Source organism: Trematomus bernacchii, unplaced genomic scaffold (assembly GCF_902827165.1).
Source record: "Trematomus bernacchii unplaced genomic scaffold, fTreBer1.1, whole genome shotgun sequence".
Lineage (NCBI taxonomy): Eukaryota > Metazoa > Chordata > Actinopteri > Perciformes > Nototheniidae > Trematomus > Trematomus bernacchii.
Genome location: NW_022988043.1, coordinates 4362997 through 4384820, shown reverse-complemented (window position 1 = coordinate 4384820; position 21824 = coordinate 4362997). Strand labels below are relative to the sequence as shown.

The following is a 21824-nucleotide window of genomic DNA, read 5'->3' as shown; positions in this document are numbered from 1 at the left end:
GTAGCAGTATGAGCAAAAGTGGGAGAATACCATCTTAGCAATCATTCTGTGATACTTGCACCTAACAAGAACATTTCTTTTGCATATGCCCTATACATAAAAAATCAGATCTCTGAAAACTAAAGCAAAGCTTCCCTCTCAGAGGACATAAACAAAGCAGATTGGCTCATTGTATTGAAATGTGTTCATGTGGATAAAGCAACTTGAAGCCAAAAAAGACAAGCAGAATCAAACAGAGCCTGAGGTAACTGATGGCATTTAAAAGCTGATCAGGTCAAGAAAATTAAGCCTTGCCCATAAAAGAAAAAAGCAGGGATTAAATCAGTTCAGAATGCAACAAGAGGCAGCTCAACAGATGCTGAAAAGATTAGTAATATCTCTGAAACTCATTGAAACAGAAACATATGGAAACATGTCTCACAACTAGTCTCTCAGAATAGACACTTTGCACACATGGACTTGTAAAGAAACTGCTTTTTTTTAATAAAATATGTATTTGATGTGATATTGTTTCTGTAGCACCGATTGTCTGCAAGACATTTAAAAAAAAAAACACACACAATTCATTAACATGTACAAATTGACAGAATATATATAAATAGTAGTACTAGAAGTGCTTTTAAATCAGTGTATCTCAAAATATAATAATACGCGGCACACTTGAGCTTTCTTTACCATGTTATTTCCCTCATGTTCTGGATCTGCTCAACATGCTACCCAGCAGCGTTCAGTGTTTGCCAAAGAGCTGGCCGTCCAGTCTGATGAGCTGTCGGAGGAAACCTCGATTAGGGATGACCCCCCGGTTTTGTTTCACCGCACAAATGGCCTCCACGAGGCTCAGGTTGTGCTTCAGCATCAGGTAAGCCAGGACCAGGGTGGCAGAGCGGCTCACTCCTACATGGCAGTGCACCAACACTTTGCCTGGGAAACATAGAAACATAGCAATGAGGGCTGGGCCATATCATATCTATACTTTATCAATATGGTGAAATTAGATATTGTTTCATATTTTGGATTATTGTAAGTGTTGTCTTATCCTAAATTGAAAGGCTAAATTACAGTAAAGTGATTTAATTTTCTTGATTGACCAAACTCTTGTATTATTTGGCTCCACCCACTTATAATTTTATTTATAAAAATTGTAATTGTGTAAAGAATTTGTGAAATCATGAATGGTTGGCCCAACAATACTGTCACAATAAAGATATAAAGTATTTGGTAAATAGAAAAGACTTGATATAAACTGAGGTGAAGCTAAGAAGCTAAGAAGTCCTGCATCATGTGTGTCTCTGTGAGCTTAAAAGAAACACATTTGTTTCTTGAAACAAAGTAGAAAGGGATTAGCGGAGAAATCATGATAGGAGTACAATCTATAATTTAAGTGATGATTTTTGTGAGTTTTTTAAGCTACTCTGCAGACCAGATCAGTGTATTATAGTCTTTTAGATCTACAGTTAACCTATTCATGTCTCATTTGTGTGGAATCAGTTTAACTGTATATTTCGGCTAAGAATCTGAAACCATCTTGCCAGTTGAAGATTATTTTTATTAGACAACTGCCTTTTAAATTAATGTTCTACCCCTCCCCTCACCTCCTCTGCTGAGAGCCCTGTGGATGAAGTCTGCTGCTGCCCTGAAGTTGACGCTCATGTCAAAGCCACAGGAGTCATGAGCCTCTATGCCCATGAGTAGTGTTACCAATCCCGCTTCAATCACATTAGTATGCATAAAAAAGTGACAGGTCACACCTTCTAAGTCCCGCCCCCTAATTATGCTAATGAGCCCCCTTTGATATGCTAATGAGCCCCTTTGTTCGAGGTGTTATCGCATACAGGTGTTACATCCTCCCGGTAGCCCCCACCCCTCTCAGCCCCCACCCCCCCCCTTAGCCCCCACCCCTTCTCAGCCCACCCCCCTCCCCCTCACATACAGGTGTTACATCCGCCCTGTAGCCCCCACCCCTCTCAGCCCCCACCCCTCTCAACCCACCCCCTCCTCTCCCCTTACAGTAGGCGTCACATCCTCCCTGTCGCCCCCCACCCCTGAAGATAGTGAGGGGATGGAGTCAGTCATAAAAATAGAAATCTATGCAAAACTAGATAAAAGCCAGTCATTTGAGCTTTGAAACAAATTGATATGATTCGATATTAAACCAACTAATTATAGTAGATTAATTAACTATTCAAACGTGTACAGTAATTTACAATAACACGGGAATAATAAACGGGTCAGCAACAGCGGGTCTCCCCCGTCAGATTAGACTTTACTAGATTAGACTTTACTAGCGTTTATACCCATATCGATCAGATCTAGCTAGTTCTAGCTAATGATATGACTACCTGCTTATTAAAAGACACCTAAACAATAAGCGTCACTATGCAACGGGGTGAGGCCACAAAGTATAGTACAGCATTATGCATTTTGTTTACATGCCCACCGGAACCCCGAGGCATTACCAACAGATCAACGCGCAATCAACCCATACAGGACATCTCTTGCTACACATTATGTGTAGACATTATAATTGACTATTCTTGTCTGTCACATACTCTTTTGTCTGTCACACACTATTCTTGTATGTCACATAAGTGGCGCAACTGATGCGGTATTGCGCTAAAGGGGGCCAGTCAAGAAACGGGTGCAGTATCTGTGCCGGGTTCAGACCCTCCGTCTGAGGCTCTTCATGAAAAATGGAGTCTGGGTGTGTGAGACTGTCTCCCCTCATACCCCCTCCCACCCCCCTCCCCTCCCCCCTGCCTGTCACCTCCTGATCTTGCGATCAGCTGTTAATTCTCATTCACTAAGTCACCTAAAACTTTTATTGGAATTGGGTTTTCTTTAGAGCTGTTTTCAGTGAGACAATGCAGTTTCTGATCATTTTAAGTTTCAAGTTTCAAGGCTTTATGGCATATGCCCATTAGCTACAGTGTAGATATGTCAATGAAAAACATAGGTCACAGGCTCCTCCAACAGTGCACATAAAACAGATAAAATACTGCAATTTGTGCGTAATTCTCTCACAAAGGAACTGTAAGATACACGTTTATGTATGGAAAACTATATAACTTGGTAAAATATTCATTCATTTGTAATGAATTGAGTTTTCTTCAAGAATCAAACTCTAAATGGAGAGTTTGTGATTTTAACACTGTTTCGATGAAACAATGCAGTTTTGATAACTTGACTTGACTAACATTACTCTTTTAAATATATGTTTTTTAGATGCTTTACTTTTTGATTTCTTTCATATTATTTTAACACAACATTACTTTTTTCATATTTTTCAACATACATATATATAACATATATATATTTTTTTCTCTCCATTATATTTTTGAATATACAGTGATTTTTATCAAAATACAACATGCAACTATTACATTATACAATATTACGACTTTTTGCGATATTTTCAACACAATATACCTTTTTTTTGTAGGGCTTCAGGATATTTGGCATGTCATGCCTAAAACCGGTGTCATCTTTCCTGAAACTGACGTGCTGTCCGTTTTACAAACAAGTTATCTTTCTGCTTCTTCCCCCTATGAATTTTCCTCCCCCGTCCCTCTTACTACAGCCATCACAACAGCAACCAAGTCAGATCTGTGAAATTAAACACCTCTTCCCAAAGCGTGACTTCCCTATTGAGGGAGTGGGGCAGTGGGGCCTAACACGCTTTGGCCAAATATACTAACATGCAGAACATATGGTATGTTTGAAAAAAGACTAACCATCTATCCAGTTCAAGCTGTCTTTAAGATGTGACATTGCGCTCTGACTTTTCCCCGTAAAATCGTGACAAACTATTACTTATTAAATTTGACCTCATGCTGCTTGGTTGAAAATGATAGATGAGCATTTACCAACAGATCAACGCGCAATCAACCCATACAGGAGATCTCTTTCTACACATTATGTGTTATCACTATAATATCATGTCATTATTTAATGTTGTTTTGTTTGTGTGTGTGTGTACAACGAAGTCTCTTTGAGAGGAAAATTATAATTTAAAGATCTTAATACCCCCTTATTGTTTAATTACTTCACACAACTATTAAAGAATCCCTATATGAAGTTACATGAGGCTACATTTACTGGTGTGCTTCCCTAGATGATGTAAATAGTCTAAGTGTCATGTTAGGGGGGCATTACGGACCTCAGGAGTCCGCCCTTGGAGGCTTGGAGAGCGGATAAAGAGAGGTGTATTTACTGGGGTTGAGCCCTGGATGATATAAATAGTCCACGTGCCATGGAACTCAGGAGTCCGCCCTTTGAGGCGTTGTTAACATTAATGCTTTTTGCTTTTGTTTTTGTTACTAAGATACTTTTTTAGCCTTATGATAGGATGAACTTAAGCTGTAGTCAATAAAGACATGTTTAATAGAGTGTTGCTGTTAGAGAACATACCTGCGCAGCACTCCACCACGTCTTGGCTTTGGCTTCATGGCCTTCACTGTCCTCTCCCTTTGAGTTTTTTCAAAGGCTGGGATACATTTTTCCAAATGATCACTTGTTACATGGTGACAAACATATGGTTATATAACCTTAAAGAACTAACAAAAAATAATTAAGTATTTGCAATGCATAAACATAGAAGTTATCACTGTCAATATTATTCACCTGGGCATTAGTGGGCTTGAGGGTCTCAGGGAGCGTGGACAAAGTGACTTGTCTCTGTATTTGAGGATTCTCAGTGCAGGCACTAACAGGAAGCTGCTGTGCATTAGTGGAGAGTCCTCTGAAGGCAGCTGTTATTTCATTCACACACTCATCTGCTACCTGCTGACTCCTCATAGTAAGTCTAGCCAAGTTAGCTGTTAAGTTGTCCATACCATCGCTTGATAACTGGTAACTTTTGATTGACAGTCCAGCCATGGCAGCTGCCAACTCGTCCATATAATTCTTAAGAACGTGGTGACAATACTACAAAAAAAGTGTATATATTAGGTCAGTTAACCTTGAAGAGCTAAACAGTTCAAGTGGTAAGTAACTAAGTATTTGCAATGAATAAACATAGAAATGATCACTGTCATATTATATAATCACTTAATATGGAGATAAGTAAAACTGACACAGACAGTTTAAACTGCTTGTTAAAACGCTATTGCTTATTGTGTTTTCTCAGCACACTAACATAAATAAGGATGTATAATATAAAAAACTAGAAAACGATATAGTATTTTCAAGTCTTACTTTAGTATGGTAAAATTAAGAATAAGTCACATTAAAGTGTGTCATGATTTTCCGTAAAAAAGTCAAGTATAGTTTGTCAAAAGAATATGAAAAAATCATTTTGTAGAGTAGTATGTTGAAAATCTCAGTGTTTAACTGAACACACCTACATGTGATAACGCCTCGAACAAAGGGGTAATTAGCATACAAAGGGGGGTCACTAGCATCAGTGGGGGAAAGGTGCTACGGGAATGAACTTTGAGGAGGGGGAACTTGTAAGAATTTCCAGCTTTTGAAGATAATTATATGGTACCCGTCCTTACAGCTAAACAAATCCTATGCCAGGTATTCTACAGACCACAAGAAGCACAAGAAGCCCCAGAAAGTATTACATTCAGAGCTAATAATGGTGAAACCGAAGAAGAAGCAAAGCAGATTATAATCGTTGCGGGTGAAAGGATAGAGAATTTGCAAGTGATGTTAATGCACTTATCTGATATAAAAAAATGCATTCATTTACTTCCAAGAGACCCCTAAACATCTACTTGGGCAATGTGAATTGAACGATAAACCGATCACTGTAAATGAAACGCGGAGAGAAGCAGCAGTGCAAATCGTTAAGTCTATTACCTTGAATGCACTACGACATTAACTTGGTCAAATGTAATATGTCTTTCTGAAAATGTGGCGAATGGTGTGTTTTTCAATTAAGCAACCATAACAAATTAAAATGTGTTTTATTCTTGCTTTCATATATAGTAATAGTATTAACTCCTTTGACTAGACTGTACTAAAATAAGACGTTTCACTGTTAAATAAAAAAATGGAAGTAGAAAATCGAGATAATGATGAGGTTCGTTATGTATCCAGTAACTATGAACAGCAGTTGAAAATGTTATTTAACCCTTTAACTCTAATAGACAAATCTAAAATAGCCTCTAGCTTATCTATAAGTTTGTGATTTTAACACTTATTCACTGACACAAGGCAGATTTTGGCTTTTTTCTCATGCCAAGATACTTTTAGACACACTTTGAGGTATGCAAAACCTTAAAACTAGAAAATGAAGTACATTGTCTGATTAGATTTTTTCTTAAAGACTGTTTCTCTAAAAGGCAAGTTTTGTGATTTTTAACACTTATTTACTTTTTTCTCTCTTTTCTTGTGTTACCAAGATACTTTTAGATACACTTTTGATGTATGCAACACTTAACAAAAGGGTATAATATGAAGTACTTTGTAAGGAATGGGGGTTTCTTTAATACCCCGTTTTTTTATTTTTAAAAACACTTGTACAGTTAAATAATGTAGGTTTTCTCTGATATTTTAGTTATTTTCAGCTACCAAGATACTTTTTTGATACACTTTAATGTAGGAACATTTGGCAACTGGTAGAATGTCAATTATTTTGTAATAAAATGTATTTTTTTAAAGACTGTGACTCTAAAAGGGGAAGTTTTTTTTTTTTTTTCTCCCGTTGTCTTTCACTTACTTTTTTGGATACAGTTTTATGTATGACAACTTTACAACTGGTAGAAAGTTAAGTACTTTTTCTGAACAGATTTTCTTTAAGACTGTGACTCTTAAAGGTAAGACAATCCAGTTTTATGGAAGTAACTTAAATAATTTTTTTTTTGTTTTTTCTCCTACAAAGATACTTATAGTTACACTTTAATGGATGCAAAACTTTATAACTTGGTAAAATATTCATTATTTTGTAATGAATTGAGTTTTCTTTTTTGTTTTTGTTTTTCAACATACTATTGTACACAATGACTTTTCCATATATATATATATATTTTTTTTTCAGACAAACTATACTTTTGACTTTTTCCGTAAAATCGTGACAAACTATTACTTATTCTTACATTTGACCTCTTGCTGCTTGGTTGGAAATGATAGATGAAAAAGCTACAAAGCTTAAAGAACTTTTCTAAAAACTCTCAATTCTACAGATGACTCCCCCCACTCAACGCAATAAGTCCACCCCCCCCACTCAGCAAATCATCTAAAACGAAGGACCCCACTAAGACGCCCGTTGAAAACTAGCCAGGGATCTGAGAAAAACCAAGTCTCCCCCCGCGAGATGCAGCCAGGAACAAACTCCTGGACTACTATCGTCCCCAGCATTGTGGACACCCAAATCTTGCAATACTACAGCTGCTGATGTTACTCCTGGGGCCAAGACGTCTCTGTTTTTGAACATAGTGAAATCGGAGTTGGTTGATATTCTGGAGAGGGTGCTGCATCGGTACAGAGAAGAAATCTGCAATGGATCCCGAGTCAGTCACCCCAGCCAGAGGCAACACGATTGTGTGAATGACATTCCAGAATATTTCTTCAGAAACAATTACAACGCGTTAATGAAAAAGACTTTGGCTCGCCGACTTCATTACTGCGATTGACCAGAGTCTTAATGATATAAACATTTACATAGCTGAATGAAGGATCCAAGGCGCTTCGGAGGCTTTTCTGCACAATCTCAAAAACTGCAGACGCCTCAAGGAGAGACTTGAAAAGATCCACGCCGAGCTGGATGGAGAGGAAGAAGACTAATAACCAGCGGTTGATTTGAAGCCGGGGATTTTTTCGATACTTTGACTTTTCTTTAAAGTAAAATAAAAATGGGTAACTACTATGGAAAACAATCTGTATTTATCTATCAGAATGCAGTCAATACCTGTTTAATAAGTGTGTTGTTGATGACGATTGAAAACAGAATGAGTAGTGATCCCCGTGTAAACAGAACGGCTGAAGTTTGTAAACTAGAAGACATTTTGGATATCGTTCATTCTGGCAGTACTATTCCGGGTCATTGGGAAACGATTGTAAACGAAACATTTAAAGTGGTACTGGAATCTTCATTTTCCGAAACATTCTGTAACATTACCGAAGAAATGAAACAAACACCAAAAGTGTATCATGTGCTCGCATTGTATGCTCTGTTTGTAGATGTAATGCATCTTTGTGTCAAAAACAGCATACACATGAATACTTTGGCCGAAGTGCAAAAACTCCATTATAATATTTCCCTTCATCTGGGGGATTCTATGCTGGAAAAGATCCTGGGGATGTTGCAATCAGTATAAATGTATTATTGATTCCTATGGGGTGAAAACAATAAATTGTAAATATGAAATTCTGCAAATAAAAAAAGTGTTTTTTACATTTAAAAAAAACTTGTCTTCAAATCATAGTATAGTATTTCCTACATATCATTTTAAAAAAGAGTCACAGTGTAGAATGTCCAAACATTTAATTTAAAAGTACTAGTATAGTATGTTAAAAGTATCTTGAAAAAAGTCCAAGTATAGTATGTAGTTAAGAAATATATTATATAGTTTTGTCTGCAATGTCAGTATAGGATCTCTAATAAAAAAATAAAAAAATGAGAGAAAGTCATAGTATAGTTTGACAAAAAGATCCTGAAAAAGTCATGACACTGTGTGTTGAAATGGTTTTGAATAAACACATCAGTATTTTAAAAAGTAAAATTGTATCAAGTGCATCAGACAACTCAAATTACTCCATTTGAACCATATTATAAATAAGTAAAGAATGGTCATAGTATATAGCAGGGGTGTTTAATAGTTTTCTGTGTGTCGGTGTTTCAGTGTTTCAGTGTTTCAGTGTTTCTGTGTTTCAGTGTTTCAGTGTTTTGTGTTTTTGTGTGTCAGTATTTCAGTGTTTCAGTGTTTCAGTGTTTTGTGTGTCAGTGTTTCAGTGTTTCAGTGTTTCAGTGTTTCTGTGTTTCAGTGTTTCAGTGTTTTCAGTATTTCAGTGTTTTGTGTTTCAGTGTTTCAGTGTTTCAGTGTTTTGTGTTTCTGTGTTTTGTGTTTCAGTGTTTTTTGTGTTTCAGTGTTTCAGTGTTTTTGTGTTTCTGTGTTTCTGTGTTTTTGTGTGTCAGTGTTTTCAGTGTGTCAGTGTTTCAGTGTTGCAGTGTTTCAGTGTTTTCAGTGTTTCGTGTTTCAGTGTTTCAGTGTTTCAGTGTTTTTGTGTTTCAGTGTTTTGTGTGTCAGAGTGTCAGTGTTTACAGCCTTTCTTTGCTCTGATCAATCCCCAGGGATCCTCCCCTGGAAGGAATATAGCAGGATGAGAGAAAAACATTTAAAAAAAAACGTATCTTAGAAGTGGCTATAACATTTGATGCAATTCTAAAAGATAGTCAGATTCCTAAAAAGTTACAAACGGATGCTGGAAAAGAATTATTTAACAAGATTTTTGAAGCCTTGCTGAAGAAACAAATAATTCTTTTCCAGCATCCGTTTGTAACTTTTTAGGAATCTGACTATCTTTTAGAATTGCATCAAATGTTATAGCCACTTCTAAGATACGTTTTTTTTAAATGTTTTTCTCTCATCCTGCTATATTCCTTCCAGGGGAGGATCCCTGGGGATTGATCAGAGCAAAGAAAGGCTGTAAACACTGACACTCTGACACACAAAACACTGAAACACAAAAACACTGAAACACTGAAACACTGAAACACGAAACACTGAAAACACTGAAACACTGCAACACTGAAACACTGACACACTGAAAACACTGACACACAAAAACACAGAAACACAGAAACACAAAAACACTGAAACACTGAAACACAAAAAACACTGAAACACAAAACACAGAAACACAAAACACTGAAACACTGAAACACTGAAACACAAAACACTGAAATACTGAAAACACTGAAACACTGAAACACAGAAACACTGAAACACTGAAACACTGAAACACTGACACACAAAACACTGAAACACTGAAACACTGAAATACTGACACACAAAAACACAAAACACTGAAACACTGAAACACAGAAACACTGAAACACTGAAACACTGAAACACCGACACACAGAAAACTATTAAACACCCCTGCTATATACTATGACCATTCTTTACTTATTTATAATATGGTTCAAATGGAGTAATTTGAGTTGTCTGATGCACTTGATACAATTTTACTTTTTAAAATACTGATGTGTTTATTCAAAACCATTTCAACACACAGTGTCATGACTTTTTCAGGATCTTTTTGTCAAACTATACTATGACTTTCTCTCATTTTTTTATTTTTTTATTAGAGATCCTATACTGACATTGCAGACAAAACTATATAATATATTTCTTAACTACATACTATACTTGGACTTTTTTCAAGATACTTTTAACATACTATACTAGTACTTTTAAATTAAATGTTTGGACATTCTACACTGTGACTCTTTTTTAAAATGATATGTAGGAAATACTATACTATGATTTGAAGACAAGTTTTTTTTAAATGTAAAAAACACTTTTTTTATTTGCAGAATTTCATATTTACAATTTATTGTTTTCACCCCATAGGAATCAATAATACATTTATACTGATTGCAACATCCCCAGGATCTTTTCCAGCATAGAATCCCCCAGATGAAGGGAAATATTATAATGGAGTTTTTGCACTTCGGCCAAAGTATTCATGTGTATGCTGTTTTTGACACAAAGATGCATTACATCTACAAACAGAGCATACAATGCGAGCACATGATACACTTTTGGTGTTTGTTTCATTTCTTCGGTAATGTTACAGAATGTTTCGGAAAATGAAGATTCCAGTACCACTTTAAATGTTTCGTTTACAATCGTTTCCCAATGACCCGGAATAGTACTGCCAGAATGAACGATATCCAAAATGTCTTCTAGTTTACAAACTTCAGCCGTTCTGTTTACACGGGGATCACTACTCATTCTGTTTTCAATCGTCATCAACAACACACTTATTAAACAGGTATTGACTGCATTCTGATAGATAAATACAGATTGTTTTCCATAGTAGTTACCCATTTTTATTTTACTTTAAAGAAAAGTCAAAGTATCGAAAAAATCCCCGGCTTCAAATCAACCGCTGGTTATTAGTCTTCTTCCTCTCCATCCAGCTCGGCGTGGATCTTTTCAAGTCTCTCCTTGAGGCGTCTGCAGTTTTTGAGATTGTGCAGAAAAGCCTCCGAAGCGCCTTGGATCCTTCATTCAGCTATGTAAATGTTTATATCATTAAGACTCTGGTCAATCGCAGTAATGAAGTCGGCGAGCCAAAGTCTTTTTCATTAACGCGTTGTAATTGTTTCTGAAGAAATATTCTGGAATGTCATTCACACAATCGTGTTGCCTCTGGCTGGGGTGACTGACTCGGGATCCATTGCAGATTTCTTCTCTGTACCGATGCAGCACCCTCTCCAGAATATCAACCAACTCCGATTTCACTATGTTCAAAAACAGAGACGTCTTGGCCCCAGGAGTAACATCAGCAGCTGTAGTATTGCAAGATTTGGGTGTCCACAATGCTGGGGACGATAGTAGTCCAGGAGTTTGTTCCTGGCTGCATCTCGCGGGGGGAGACTTGGTTTTTCTCAGATCCCTGGCTAGTTTTCAACGGGCGTCTTAGTGGGGTCCTTCGTTTTAGATGATTTGCTGAGTGGGGGGTGGACTTATTGCGTTGAGTGGGGGGAGTCATCTGTAGAATTGAGAGTTTTTAGAAAAGTTCTTTAAGCTTTGTAGCTTTTTCATCTATCATTTCCAACCAAGCAGCAAGAGGTCAAATGTAAGAATAAGTAATAGTTTGTCACGATTTTACGGAAAAAGTCAAAAGTATAGTTTGTCTGAAAAAAAAATATATATATATATATATATATATGGAAAAGTCATTGTGTACAATAGTATGTTGAAAAACAAAAACAAAAAAGAAAACTCAATTCATTACAAAATAATGAATATTTTACCAAGTTATAAAGTTTTGCATCCATTAAAGTGTAACTATAAGTATCTTTGTAGGAGAAAAAACAAAACAAAAAAAAAATGTAAGTTACTTCCATAAAACTGGATTGTCTTACCTTTAAGAGTCACAGTCTTAAAGAAAATCTGTTCAGAAAAAGTACTTAACTTTCTACCAGTTGTAAAGTTGTCATACATAAAACTGTATCCAAAAAAGTAAGTGAAAGACAACGGGAGAAAAAAAAAAAAAAAACTTCCCCTTTTAGAGTCACAGTCTTTAAGAAAATACATTTTATTACAAAATAATTGACATTCTACCAGTTGCCAAATGTTCCTACATTAAAGTGTATCAAAAAAGTATCTTGGTAGCTGAAAATAACTAAAATATCAGAGAAAACCTACATTATTTAACTGTACAAGTGTTTTTAAAAATAAAAAAACGGGGTATTAAAGAAACCCCCATTCCTTACAAAGTACTTCATATTATACCCTTTTGTTAAGTGTTGCATACATCAAAAGTGTATCTAAAAGTATCTTGGTAACACAAGAAAAGAGAGAAAAAAGTAAATAAGTGTTAAAAATCACAAAACTTGCCTTTTAGAGAAACAGTCTTTAAGAAAAAATCTAATCAGACAATGTACTTCATTTTCTAGTTTTAAGGTTTTGCATACCTCAAAGTGTGTCTAAAAGTATCTTGGCATGAGAAAAAAGCCAAAATCTGCCTTGTGTCAGTGAATAAGTGTTAAAATCACAAACTTATAGATAAGCTAGAGGCTATTTTAGATTTGTCTATTAGAGTTAAAGGGTTAAATAACATTTTCAACTGCTGTTCATAGTTACTGGATACATAACGAACCTCATCATTATCTCAATTTTCTACTTCCATTTTTTTATTTAACAGTGAAACGTCTTATTTTAGTACAGTCTAGTCAAAGGAGTTAATACTATTACTATATATGAAAGCAAGAATAAAACACATTTTAATTTGTTATGGTTGCTTAATTGAAAAACACACCATTCGCCACATTTTCAGAAAGACATATTACATTTGACCAAGTTAATGTCGTAGTGCATTCAAGGTAATAGACTTAACGATTTGCACTGCTGCTTCTCTCCGCGTTTCATTTACAGTGATCGGTTTATCGTTCAATTCACATTGCCCAAGTAGATGTTTAGGGGTCTCTTGGAAGTAAATGAATGCATTTTTTTATATCAGATAAGTGCATTAACATCACTTGCAAATTCTCTATCCTTTCACCCGCAACGATTATAATCTGCTTTGCTTCTTCTTCGGTTTCACCATTATTAGCTCTGAATGTAATACTTTCTGGGGCTTCTTGTGCTTCTTGTGGTCTGTAGAATACCTGGCATAGGATTTGTTTAGCTGTAAGGACGGGTACCATATAATTATCTTCAAAAGCTGGAAATTCTTACAAGTTCCCCCTCCTCAAAGTTCATTCCCGTAGCACCTTTCCCCCACTGATGCTAGTGACCCCCCTTTGTATGCTAATTACCCCTTTGTTCGAGGCGTTATCACATGTAGGTGTGTTCAGTTAAACACTGAGATTTTCAACATACTACTCTACAAAATGATTTTTTCATATTCTTTTGACAAACTATACTTGACTTTTTTACGGAAAATCATGACACACTTTAATGTGACTTATTCTTAATTTTACCATACTAAAGTAAGACTTGAAAATACTATATCGTTTTCTAGTTTTTTATATTATACATCCTTATTTATGTTAGTGTGCTGAGAAAACACAATAAGCAATAGCGTTTTAACAAGCAGTTTAAACTGTCTGTGTCAGTTTTACTTATCTCCATATTAAGTGATTATATAATATGACAGTGATCATTTCTATGTTTATTCATTGAAAATACTTAGTTACTTACCACTTGAACTGTTTAGCTCTTCAAGGTTAACTGACCTAATATATACACTTTTTTTTGTAGTATTGTCACCACGTTCTTAAGAATTATATGGACGAGTTGGCAGCTGCCATGGCTGGACTGTCAATCAAAAGTTACCAGTTATCAAGCGATGGTATGGACAACTTAACAGCTAACTTGGCTAGACTTACTATGAGGAGTCAGCAGGTAGCAGATGAGTGTGTGAATGAAATAACAGCTGCCTTCAGAGGACTCTCCACTAATGCACAGCAGCTTCCTGTTAGTGCCTGCACTGAGAATCCTCAAATACAGAGACAAGTCACTTTGTCCACGCTCCCTGAGACCCTCAAGCCCACTAATGCCCAGGTGAATAATATTGACAGTGATAACTTCTATGTTTATGCATTGCAAATACTTAATTATTTTTTGTTAGTTCTTTAAGGTTATATAACCATATGTTTGTCACCATGTAACAAGTGATCATTTGGAAAAATGTATCCCAGCCTTTGAAAAAACTCAAAGGGAGAGGACAGTGAAGGCCATGAAGCCAAAGCCAAGACGTGGTGGAGTGCTGCGCAGGTATGTTCTCTAACAGCAACACTCTATTAAACATGTCTTTATTGACTACAGCTTAAGTTCATCCTATCATAAGGCTAAAAAAGTATCTTAGTAACAAAAACAAAAGCAAAAAGCATTAATGTTAACAACGCCTCAAAGGGCGGACTCCTGAGTTCCATGGCACGTGGACTATTTATATCATCCAGGGCTCAACCCCAGTAAATACACCTCTCTTTATCCGCTCTCCAAGCCTCCAAGGGCGGACTCCTGAGGTCCGTAATGCCCCCCTAACATGACACTTAGACTATTTACATCATCTAGGGAAGCACACCAGTAAATGTAGCCTCATGTAACTTCATATAGGGATTCTTTAATAGTTGTGTGAAGTAATTAAACAATAAGGGGGTATTAAGATCTTTAAAGTTATAATTTTCCTCTCAAAGAGACTTCGTTGTACACACACACACAAACAAAACAACATTAAATAATGACATGATATTATAGTGATAACACATAATGTGTAGAAAGAGATCTCCTGTATGGGTTGATTGCGCGTTGATCTGTTGGTAAATGCTCATCTATCATTTTCAACCAAGCAGCATGAGGTCAAATTTAATAAGTAATAGTTTGTCACGATTTTACGGGGAAAAGTCAGAGCGCAATGTCACATCTTAAAGACAGCTTGAACTGGATAGATGGTTAGTCTTTTTTCAAACATACCATATGTTCTGCATGTTAGTATATTTGGCCAAAGCGTGTTAGGCCCCACTGCCCCACTCCCTCAATAGGGAAGTCACGCTTTGGGAAGAGGTGTTTAATTTCACAGATCTGACTTGGTTGCTGTTGTGATGGCTGTAGTAAGAGGGACGGGGGAGGAAAATTCATAGGGGGAAGAAGCAGAAAGATAACTTGTTTGTAAAACGGACAGCACGTCAGTTTCAGGAAAGATGACACCGGTTTTAGGCATGACATGCCAAATATCCTGAAGCCCTACAAAAAAAAGGTATATTGTGTTGAAAATATCGCAAAAAGTCGTAATATTGTATAATGTAATAGTTGCATGTTGTATTTTGATAAAAATCACTGTATATTCAAAAATATAATGGAGAGAAAAAAATATATATATGTTATATATATGTATGTTGAAAAATATGAAAAAAGTAATGTTGTGTTAAAATAATATGAAAGAAATCAAAAAGTAAAGCATCTAAAAAACATATATTTAAAAGAGTAATGTTAGTCAAGTCAAGTTATCAAAACTGCATTGTTTCATCGAAACAGTGTTAAAATCACAAACTCTCCATTTAGAGTTTGATTCTTGAAGAAAACTCAATTCATTACAAATGAATGAATATTTTACCAAGTTATATAGTTTTCCATACATAAACGTGTATCTTACAGTTCCTTTGTGAGAGAATTACGCACAAATTGCAGTATTTTATCTGTTTTATGTGCACTGTTGGAGGAGCCTGTGACCTATGTTTTTCATTGACATATCTACACTGTAACTAATGGGCATATGCCATAAAGCCTTGAAACTTGAAACTTAAAATGATCAGAAACTGCATTGTCTCACTGAAAACAGCTCTAAAGAAAACCCAATTCCAATAAAAGTTTTAGGTGACTTAGTGAATGAGAATTAACAGCTGATCGCAAGATCAGGAGGTGACAGGCAGGGGGGAGGGGAGGGGGTGGGAGGGGGTATGAGGGGAGACAGTCTCACACACCCAGACTCCATTTTTCATGAAGAGCCTCAGACGGAGGGTCTGAACCCGGCACAGATACTGCACCCGTTTCTTGACTGGCCCCCTTTAGCGCAATACCGCATCAGTTGCGCCACTTATGTGACATACAAGAATAGTGTGTGACAGACAAAAGAGTATGTGACAGACAAGAATAGTCAATTATAATGTCTACACATAATGTGTAGCAAGAGATGTCCTGTATGGGTTGATTGCGCGTTGATCTGTTGGTAATGCCTCGGGGTTCCGGTGGGCATGTAAACAAAATGCATAATGCTGTACTATACTTTGTGGCCTCACCCCGTTGCATAGTGACGCTTATTGTTTAGGTGTCTTTTAATAAGCAGGTAGTCATATCATTAGCTAGAACTAGCTAGATCTGATCGATATGGGTATAAACGCTAGTAAAGTCTAATCTAGTAAAGTCTAATCTGACGGGGGAGACCCGCTGTTGCTGACCCGTTTATTATTCCCGTGTTATTGTAAATTACTGTACACGTTTGAATAGTTAATTAATCTACTATAATTAGTTGGTTTAATATCGAATCATATCAATTTGTTTCAAAGCTCAAATGACTGGCTTTTATCTAGTTTTGCATAGATTTCTATTTTTATGACTGACTCCATCCCCTCACTATCTTCAGGGGTGGGGGGCGACAGGGAGGATGTGACGCCTACTGTAAGGGGAGAGGAGGGGGTGGGTTGAGAGGGGTGGGGGCTGAGAGGGGTGGGGGCTACAGGGCGGATGTAACACCTGTATGTGAGGGGGAGGGGGGTGGGCTGAGAAGGGGTGGGGGCTAAGGGGGGGGGGGGGTGGGGGCTGAGAGGGGTGGGGGCTACCGGGAGGATGTAACACCTGTACGCGATAACACCTCGAACAAAGGGGCTCATTAGCATATCAAAGGGGGCTCATTAGCATAATTAGGGGGCGGGACTTAGAAGGTGTGACCTGTCACTTTTTTATGCATACTAATGTGATTGAAGCGGGATTGGTAACACTACTCCCATGTATGTGATCTCCATGCACTCGTAGATGTCTGGCTGCACCCCCCGTTTGCTGTGAGCTGCATTCAGGATGTGTGTGACTCGATGCTTGGTGAGATCGGCCCGGTTCTCTGCACTGTTCCTGAAAAGCGCAAAACTCTGAATTCACATATAACAGGTCGAATATACAGACAAACAGAGCAGGTGTTTCTCGAGGAAACACATGCATGTAAAGTATTTCATAGTGATAATTGATATTTAAAAGACAATTTCAGACATGCAAGTTGGAATCATGCATGACCGAGACAGGCTTTCATGCCAACACATCAGTGGAAACTCTCACATAGCATAACTGTAGTTTACGCATGCTCCCAATGCGGAATGCAACATGGGGGGGTCTTAAGTTACTCATACCCCATTTAAATCTGATTTATGATCTGTTCCTCTTACGCCTATGTGGACTGTATCAAACTCTAGACTTGGGTCATATTTGTTGAAATGTCTCACACACCATATTTTGAAAAATATAGTACACAGCAAAAAGTTACAAGGACATGCTCCACTTTAGTGAGGCAATCGGCTGGATAAAAAGTGAGTAACTTACTGGTCACCGATATAAAGCCTTGGCCACACTTCGTCTGCATGGCTGATGATTGCTTTGCCTGTAAACAAGAGTCTTTCCAACTCAAACACCGCCAATCCAGGTGAACTCAGGTCAATTTCCACCTTCCGAGGGGGAGGCGTATCATTCCAGGACACGGGAAGTTTGGATGTGTAGGACATCACGTTTTCTGTGTGCTTCTCTTAGCACAGGGTTTTATATGAGGCAACGTATGGTTCTTTAAAAGTACGGTACAAAAAGTCAAAAAGAAAAAACGTACATGCAGTTTGAGGCCACGTCTATCAGAGGAAAATACAGTTTTTCCAACAGGCTTTTTAAAACCACTGTGTCAAACTACCAGCACAAATGACCCAGGTGATTCTAGGCTCCGGCTTCTTTGCCTCAGATGTACTCGGCACAGGGTGCTCTAAGGTTTGTCAGGCCATTTGACCCTCACATTAAATCTATCCCGAGCCCCACGCCCCTGGGGGCCTGTGTTGTGCTTTTGCATTAAAATAGCTGTCTATTTAAAGGCCTGTGTGCTGAGTGGCAGATGGAGTGAGTTTGGACCCATGCAGCAGTTTCCACTCGACAACCAAAACCAGGCTATTTTTCAATTCTTTAAAGAAGCAATATACCTTTTTGTCTTTAACGTTTATAATTACTAATAAATGTTGATAGTACATAGATTGCTTCAGAATAATGACCCCTTGCATTTTGACTGGTTGCATTTTAGCCTTGCCTTCACTATACAAATCTGGAAGATGGAAGGAGTTTGGACCCATGCAGCAGTTTCCACTTGACAACCAAAACCAGGCTATTTTTCAATTCTTTCAAGTGGACCTATTATGCTATATTTGAATAATATAGTGTAGGACCATACCTATATAAGGCATATTTATACTTTTTTTTTTCAAAATACCAAACAGATCATGCATTTTAGCCATGCCTCATTTTGCTCAATTTGACATTTTTTAGATCTGTTTTAGCAAGGGTTGATTCTGTGAGCAACAGCACCATCTAGAGGCCTGGCATATGTACTACAACGTCTCCAGCGCTTTCGAACGGCAATGCCGTGGTTGTCTCCTCCTGATTGGTGGAGTTGGCCCAATAGCCGTAGCGCCACTGTCCTGACGTCAGGAAAGTGTTCAAATCTGGATCAGTTTTTATCAGATCCGTTGCAGCCCCTTTTTTAGAGATTTGGGTATGGAGGAAAATAGAGAGGGTTGTGTTTTCTGACACTTGGTGAGTTCCCTGGAACACCGGGGACACATATTCATGTATAAAAGACGTACAAAAGTGCATTTTGCATGATAGGTCCCCTTTAAAGAAGCAATATACATTTTTGTCTTTAACGTTTATAATTACAAATAAATGTTGATAGTACATAGATTGCTTCAGAATAATGACCCCTTGCATTTTGACTGGTTGCATTTTAGCCTTGCCTTCACTATACAAATCTGTCCTTGCTTGGTGCGATTTACTGGGAGAATAAAGGCTTTAACGTCAAAAAGGAATCCTGTATTGTACAACTGCAACAGGAAAGGGATTGCGATTGAGTTTTCCCTGGTAGTAAACCCGTGTTAGGTTATTAGCAGTAATTATCCCCTGAAATGGAAAGGGTGAATAGTGGAATAACTGAAGTAACAGTTGACTTTGCGACTGTGGTGATGGCACTAACACCATTTGAAAAGACTAGCAGGGGGAGTGATGAGAAGTCTGTTTCCACTTTTAAAATGTTGTTTCCATTTCTATTTAAGTATGAAACTGGCTTTTATCAATTGCCATTTTTAATATAGAGCTAAATATTTCTTTAATTCGCTCTGTAACGTCTATCTTTGAACAATAATAAACAGCGAGAAAGATAATAAATTCATTTGATCACAGTTTAGAAAATATATTGACATTTAATTATTTCTCTGTTATTTTCTCAATTTCAATACTTGTCAGGCAAGGATTTCCATCTTGTGTTGGAAACATGCATTACATCTGAAACTGTACAGTTGTGCTCCATAAAACATAACAGCACAGGAAAATGAACACATATGACAGGTGTTTTTTTTCATGCAAAGCTTGTCATCTTCATTTTATTTTTTTTCTAATTATATAAAACCATCCCCTGAAATATGGCACTCCTTTTTTTCTAAATCAACACATCAAGATGATTGAAAAAAAAAAAGAGAGTCTACTCTACACAAGAAAACTAATAATTGTGGAAAACAGGATATTGGTGCGGCAGTAAACAGAAACAAAGTGCTGCGATCAATATTGTCCTTAAGCAAAAAACATTACTGAAAATGTTTATCCTTTCCTTTATCTTTTACAGCAAAATATTGAACACATAATCCTGAAAATACAATTAACTTTCCTATAGTTATTTATATATTCCAAGTGTTCCAAATGTATCAGTTTTTCAAGTAGTTCTTAAAGTGTTCCTTATGTATCTGTAATAACAGTAGTTCCTAGAGTAAAATACATGGCATTCATATATAGGTTGGATTCTAGGTCCGCAGGTAGGAGGACATTTCATCCAAAATCTGGAATAATAGGGACAGCAATCTTCAGATAGTGCATGCAGGGCTGGGAGCACTATGGACAACTAACTGTTTAGCCTCTATCAGGGTTGGAGACATATCATGCAAACGGACTATGAGATGTAATAATAGATGGGGATTGAAGTTCTTAGATGTAGGATCGGACCCACCCACAATCCTGAGGGACAGCATGAAAATGTGAAGACATTCATCTCTCTGTCACTCAGCCCTGCATTATGCTGGCAAAGGCATGACATTACAGAAAAAGCTGAGTAAGAGTGTCAGGTTGTGTTTCCAGCAGAGTCACTCACTGAGATTCAAAGACACTTATAATATGTACAACTTTATTATCATGGTTGTGGAAAAACCCTCAGAGAGAAGAATAGAGAAGAGTAGACCTTCATTGTGTCCATGGAAGATCTGGAAGAGGAAAACAGCAAGACTTAGACACCGACAAACCAGTAAATAAGTCCAGTTCAGAAGGCTTTCTTCTCCAGCTGGTCCAATATGGCCTGGATCTTCTGCACAGCGTCCTTTCGGGCTTGCCGGACAGTCTCCTGTCCTTGAGTCTCCACAGAGTCCAGCAGCAGCAGCTCTTTGGTCAGCAGCTCCTCCAGAACACGATAACTCTTGTCCGACTTTCTGCCAACAAACTCATCCACATCTTCCTGCAGCAGCATCATTCTGGCCATGACCAGCTGGACCTTGGCGAGGCTGGGGTTATCGCTCAGGGGTTGGGGTCCGGCCCGGCCTGGAGCTGGGGCCGGGGCCGGGGCCGGGGCCGGGGCCGGGGCCGGGGCCGGGGCCGGGGCCGGGGCCGGGGCCGGGGCCGGGGCCGGGGCCGGGGCCGGGGCCGGGGCTCCTTGAGGTCCCTCTCCCGTTGTTTCGGCCATGTCTCAACAGCCGTCCAATCAAAACACGAAAAACTTCTTCTTCTTGGGATTTGTTCATTCCAGCAGAACAGACTACACGAGGTGCGTTGCTGCCAGCCACAGCCATGGATGTATAATAAGAAGCCCCACGAGGAGACTACAGGCAAACAATTGAATTGATGGAGGAAATAAATTGGCTACTTAGATATTTTTACAATTTAAACATTTAAAAAGTAGAATGCCACAGAGTACAAATACTCACTTACAAGCAAAAATACTGAATTCAAAAATATTACCCAAGTTAAAGCACAACAGAATTAGAATTAAAATATACTTATAGTACAAACACAACATAACAATATAGTACTTAGTTAATTTGTAATACTATTGCGAACTACTGTAAAAACATGTAAAAATACACACTTAGTTGTTAATTGTATGTATTAATTTATATGTTTTTTATTTGTACGAGTCTATAGATTCGTCCTAAATTCACCAATAATTTGCATTAAATATGCCTAATTCATAATAAATCTATTTTTTGTATTATTTTCTTAACAATAAATATCCTCTTCAGTAGCACATACCCCACATGTATTAAACATCTTAGAAAAAAGGGTTAATATATATATGAGAGAAATATATAAATAAGTGTTCTGCCATGAAAACATGGGTTGTTTTTTTAGGAAGAAACTGCAGAAAAGATAGTTAGA

At 37.6% G+C, this 21824-nt stretch overlaps 1 protein-coding gene across 1 annotated transcript; it reads right to left on the bottom strand.

Annotated features, from left to right (window-relative positions):
- Positions 1–8: 8 nt before the first annotated feature.
- On the bottom strand, positions 9–17887 carry LOC117473016 (dual specificity protein phosphatase 26-like). Its single transcript, XM_034118484.1, has 6 exons — positions 17709–17887; positions 17120–17246; position 14165; positions 1593–1676; positions 676–921; positions 9–529 (listed from the first exon to the last, which is right to left on the bottom strand). The coding sequence occupies exons 1-5, from the start codon at positions 17885–17887 to the stop codon at positions 728–730; spliced, it is 585 nt and encodes a 194-aa protein (XP_033974375.1). The 3' UTR covers positions 9–529; positions 676–727.
- Between the last annotated feature and the right edge of the window lie 3937 nt (positions 17888–21824).